Source organism: Spermophilus citellus (assembly GCF_964194105.1).
Source record: "Spermophilus citellus genome assembly, chromosome: 8".
Lineage (NCBI taxonomy): Eukaryota > Metazoa > Chordata > Mammalia > Rodentia > Sciuridae > Spermophilus > Spermophilus citellus.
The window spans coordinates 2,839,493-2,845,036 of record NC_138189.1 but is presented as its reverse complement, the minus strand read 5'-3'; the positions used below and the strand labels follow the sequence as shown (position 1 = coordinate 2,845,036).

The 5,544-nt window shown below is 65.0% G+C and overlaps 1 protein-coding gene across 1 annotated transcript; it reads right to left on the bottom strand.

Annotated features, from left to right (window-relative positions):
* Positions 1-1,280: 1,280 nt before the first annotated feature.
* ADRA2C (adrenoceptor alpha 2C) lies at positions 1,281-4,244 on the bottom strand. Its single transcript, XM_081304863.1, has one exon. It carries the CDS (start codon positions 3,302-3,304, stop codon positions 1,934-1,936), a length of 1,371 nt encoding a protein of 456 aa, XP_081160989.1. The 5' UTR covers positions 3,305-4,244; the 3' UTR covers positions 1,281-1,933.
* Between the last annotated feature and the right edge of the window lie 1,300 nt (positions 4,245-5,544).

The window sequence follows — 5,544 nt, the reverse complement described above, 5'->3', positions numbered from 1 at the left end:
GCAGCCCAGCTGGGCCCAGGCAGCTTTTGGCAATGCCTCCTTCACAGGCAGATGTTGGAGCCCAACAAGAACTGGGGTCTGTCTGTCCAGGGCCAGCTGGGGGGGTCAGAGACGTGCTGGTTCCCCTCAGCAGCCCACTGACAGCTTGTCTCCTCGCTGGACTTATGATCTGTTGGCCCCGTGTCTGAACCCAGCACACAGTGGTAGAGTCTCTGCGTGGACACAGTGTGGGGTAGCACTGGCCAGGTGGGTATCCTGAGGCTCTATAATGCAGGGTGCTGAGGACAAGCAGTGCTCAGGGTCTTTTACAAGTGACAGCCATGACGGGTCAGACTAGACTCAGTGGAGAGGGGCTTAGGAGTGAAGGCAGGGTAGAGGGCTGACCCTTCCCCAGGCCAGACCCTGGGCCACCCCAGGCCAAGAGCAGATGTGTGGGAATTGAGAGAGTTGAGGGCTGGGCTGGGCAGCAGGGACGGGTGGGGGGCACATGTGGAGAAACGTGGGGCCCCAGGAGGAGGCGGGGACTGGGTGGTCACAGAAGGGGTTCCCAGCAGGAGACTCCTGCAGCCCACAGAGCTGCAGCGTGCTGTGGTGGAGTCCCCTTCATCCCTGTCCAGGCCCTGCTGCCACCGTCCACCCCAAGAGCTGCCAGGGGCTGGAAGAACCTGGGGGATCCTGGCTCCAGAGGGCCCAGCACCCAGGAGGCCACTGTAGCCCAGGGTCTCCCTTCTTCCAGCCGCTCTGCCAGGGCCTGAGAGCAGAACAGGGCTGAGGGTGGGCAGCACTGGGAGGAAGCCCTGGGGGACCGGGGAAGGTGGGCAGGCTCCAGCTCCCTCCCCATCTACTGCAGGTATTTCCCACCTTCGTTGCTCTGGGTCTCAATGACCTTCCGTTTGTTTCAGAAATGACAACAGGTTGTTCCATCTCATTCTGGCCAGGCCCAGCGAGCCAAGGCCTCAGGGCCCGAACGGGTCTAAGGGCCTGCCTTGGCTGCCACTCCATGTAAGGGGCTCTGCTTCCTGGAGCAGGCCTCACCCCACCTACCTGCTTCAAAGAGGCAAACCCAGAAAGTGTCCAGAGCCCCAGAGGCCTGAAGAGCCTGGACTTGGAGACCCCCATCTCTTCCCTCAGGGGCAGATTTCTGAAATGGGCAGGAACGGAAATATAGAGAGGACAGTCCCCTGAGACATAAATCTAAAGTCAACTTTGCTACTTAACTGCTTATAGCACAAGGATTTTGAGTATATATTTTGTCGTAAATAAAGTAGTTTGTTGTTTTTTTTTTTTTGTTAAAAAAAGAAAAAGACCCCCTCCTACTCATGCAAGAGGGGAAGCTGAAATGTGGAGACCCCCAGAGCCCCCTTCCAAACCTGGGGGTGGGCTAGGCAGTGTAGGGCCTGGAGGGTACCCCATGGGCTTAGCGACAGAGGGCTGCACCTGAGGCTTAGATTACAAAGGTTTATTTAGAAAATAGTTTGGGACGTTTGCTTTGGGCAAACATTTAAATACTTTCAGTAATCAAAGATTGTTGGTGCCCTCTTCCTCCTCCCCACAGGTCCTGGGGAAGCCAGCCCTTGATTCGGGAATACTGGATGGTGTGTTTGGGAGGAAGCTCCTTTCTCACCCATTTGGGGGGAGGGGGTTGCATCCAACACTGCAGTCTACAAGTCCACTCACATCAGACCTCGGCAAGGCTCCAGCACCTAGATCCAGCCTGGAGCCCCAGAAGCAGCCCCTGGCTGAGATGGGAAGGCAAAGGGTCTCCCCTTTCTCCCTCTCACTCCCCGGAGGCCCGGCTGTCTCTCTGTCTAGCTTCTGCCCTGCTGCGCCCTCTCTCCCCTGTGCCCTGGAAGCCAGTCCATCCCTGGGTCTCTGGGGAGAAGCCCCCACACCCCGCGGGAGTGATCAGGCGGGCAGGCCCGTCAGCCCCATGTCACTGTCGGAAGCCCCTTCTCCTGCGTCGGAAGAGGATGTGCTTGAAGGAGCGCCGGAAGTCCTGGTTGAAGACCGTGTAGATGACCGGGTTGAGCGAGCTGTTGCAGTAGCCGATCCAGAAGAAGAACTTAAAGAGCGGGTCAGGCAGCTGGCAGGCCTCGCGGCAGATGCCGTACAGACTGTAGCTGAAGAAGAAAGGGAACCAGCAGAGCACGAACACGCCCATGACCACGGCCAGCACGAAGGTGAAGCGCTTCTCCCGCGCCTGGGCCACCTTGCGGCGGCAGACGCTGCTGCGCGCCCGGCGCCGGCGCGACAGGAAGAACTCGACGGAGCGCGAGCTGGCGCGCGACAAGCGCCCGCCAGGACCCGGGGACCGGGCTGCCGCCAGGGCGCCCTGGTCAGCAGGCGCGGTCCCGGGCCCCTGCACATCCGCGTCCCCCTCGGCGCCCGCGCGCCGCCGTCCGCCCCGCCGCAGCGCGCCCCGGCGCCGCCGCCTCTCAGCGGCGCTGCTCTCATCTGGCTCCACATCGGCGCGCGGGGGTGCGCAGTGCCCGTTCTCGCCCGCCGCCGTGCCCAGCCCGTTCTCAGTGGTCGGAGATGCGCCGTCGGGGCCCGCGGGAGCGCGCTTCTCGCTGAGTGTGCGCGTGCGCAGCTTGGCTACCCGGTAAATGCGCGCATAGACCAGGCCCATGATTAGGCAGGGCGCGAAGAAGGAGCCGATGCAGGAGGACAGGATATACCAGGTCTCGTCGTTGAGGCCGCACTGAGGGTAGGCGGCTCCGTCGGGCTGACGGTAGAAGGAGACCAGCGGTGGGAAGGAGATGACGGCCGAGATGAGCCACACAGCCACGATTGTGGCCTTAACACGGCGAGGCGTGCGCTTCAGGTTGTACTCGACGGCCTGCGTCACCGACCAGTAGCGGTCCAGGCTGATGGCGCACAGGTGCACGATGGACGAGGTGCAGAAGAGCACGTCGAGTGCCAGGTACACACCGCACCACACCTGCCCAAAGTACCAGTAGGCCATGAGCTCATTGGCCAGCGAGAAGGGCATAACCAGCGTGGCCACCAGGATGTCGGCCGAGGCCAGCGACACCAGGAAGAGGTTCTGTGGCGCGCGCAGCGCCCGACTGGTCAGCACGGCGATTACCACCAGCACGTTGCCCACCACGGTGAAGACGATGAGGAAGCCCACCACGGCCGCCAGCCCCGCCACAGCGCCGGCCGAGTACTGGCCTGGCGGCGGCCCCCAGGTAGCCCCTGAGGCGTTGACGCCCCCGCCGCTGCCCCCGTCGCCGGCGCCGCTCGCGTTGGGGCCCTCCGCCACCGCCACCGCCAGCGCAGCCGCCAGCGCCGGGGAAGCCATGGTCCTCCCGCGAGCTACGCGGTCCTGCCAGGAGCCGGGGCGCAGCCGCGGCAGCTCGGGCGCCCCCCAGCCCGGGTCGGCGCCCGCATCGCCGCCTGCTCCTCGGGCGTGCCCGCCGGGAACCGCGGCGCCCTGTAGCCGGCCCTTGGCCGTGGTGGCCCGGCGGGCGGCGCGCCGGAGAGCGTGGCTGCCGGGCTCCCTGCAGCTGCCGCGCGCGTAAGTGCAGAGCTGGAGGCGCCCGGAGCGAGCGGAGACGCGGCGGTTGGGGGAAGGGGGGCAGGTCCCGGGGTCCTCACGCGGCCCCGCCCTCGGCCCCGCTCACTGGGAGCGTCCCGGCCACGAGCCCACGGCGACACGGCGTCCCAGCCGGCGCGCCTGAACGGCTCCACGGTCCCGGCGCCCGGCCCGGGCGCAGGCTGCAGGCGGCGTTGGCCCCAGCGCTCAGCCTCCCATCCAGCCAGCTAGCGCTTGGCGCGCCGGGACGCGGGATGCGGCTCCTCCGGGCCCCCGCGCCCAGCCTCCTGCTCCAACTTTACTTTCCCAGGCTGGGCGCCGGCACCGCCGCCAGTCCTCCGGCTGCTCCCGGGTGCGGGCGCCCCCCGCGGTCCGCGCTCGGCCGTGCGGGCGCCGCCTCGCCTGTCTTGCTCGCCAGTGCTGCGCCGCCGCCGCCTCCACCGCTGCCGTGCGCTCGGCGCGAGTGCAGCCGCCGGGCTCGGTTTCCAACTTGGGTCGAGTTGCGCAGCGGGGAGGGCGCGCGGGGCGGGGCGCCGGGCAGGCCCGCGCCACCGGCCCCGGGGGGAGCGGGCCGGGCGCCCGAGCCCGCGGCCGCCTTGGCGAACCTGCCCGCGCGGCGCCGGGGAGGAGTCCGGGGCGGCGGCGCGGGGCGCGCGCTCGACTAGGGCGCCCCCTCCAGGGCCGACTGCAGCCTGCGGGACTGGGCTGATCACCGGCTGGCCTGGGCGGTGAGTTCTAGAAGCCTGCTCTTTCTAAGACGGGCGGCTCCTTCACCTCCCCCGGCACAGGCTCTGGCGCGCGCCGGCGTGCACACCGGCGCGCAGCTTGGCTAGCTCTTGGCTAGCTCGGGGTCCACGGCCTGATTGGAGAGCGAGCCTCTTGCGCCTGACAGCCGACGCAGCACCGCCTAGTGCATACTGGCCCTGTCAGGCTTGGGGTCGGTGCTTCCCTGCAGAGCCACCTCCTCAACCGGCCTCAGTTCCCTCCCCTGCCCGCTTCCCAGAGCCGCTGAAGCATGAATCATAACAGCGGTGCCTGTGGAAGCCCTGGGCAGGCTCCCAAGCCCTGTGCCCATGTTGGCAGTTATCGAAGTTTACTTCTTACGCTGCGTGACCCTGCTTTTAAAGGCTGGGGGAATGTTCAGAATCACCGCCTTTAACAAACCCGACAGCTGCCTGATGACGGGTGGTCTTGTGGGAGCAGGCCCTAGGGAGAGCCGTCTCTGGGCATCCATTATGCAAAGGTACTGTCACTGGGGTCTGGGCTGAGTGTTGGGTCCTGGTCCCTGCCTTCAGGCAGCCCTGGGCTGTGGGAGGCAGACTAGGGAGGAGGGGGGCCCAGGACTAGCTAGAGTTCCCAGGCCCTACATCTCCCTGCAGGGTGGAGGGAGGACCCTCCACACAGTCTAGAAATGCGTGAGCCCTAGCCAGGGGTTCTCCCTTGCCCTCAGATGTGAGAGAGGCAGGGAAACTGGTTGTGACATGGCCTGTGCCCAAGAGGCATGTGGAAAAATCTTCTCCCCCATCAGCAGTGCCCACAACTGTGCCACTGTGGAGTAGCTCTGTCTCTGAGCTCCTGACTGGGCCAGCTTTAGCATCTGGTCTGAACTCAGGCTGGGCAGCCTTAATCAGGGGGCACTGCTGTCATAGCAGATGCCACCATAGACCTCTGGCCTCTGGATACCTCTGGCAGGTATCCAGCCGTAGCCAGGCAGAAATCAAGCATTCTGGGTGGTGGGCTTGCCAGCAGCAGGGTTCAAGTGGAGAACCAAGCCTCCTGTGTCAGTCCTGGGCATTTATATACATGGGAGCAGCAAAGAGCCCTGACTGGCATGTGAAAGGTGCCGTCCAGAGAGGGGACAACCATGTCATTGTTAAAAAGCTCTTTTGGTCCTGGAGGGTTAAAAATGCCATGATCAGGACCCCTGGGTTTGCATTTGTGTAGAAGCTCGCACACGCTGTGTTCTCCATCATTGGGGCGCTCGAGCCCTGCTCTGTGGGCCAGTC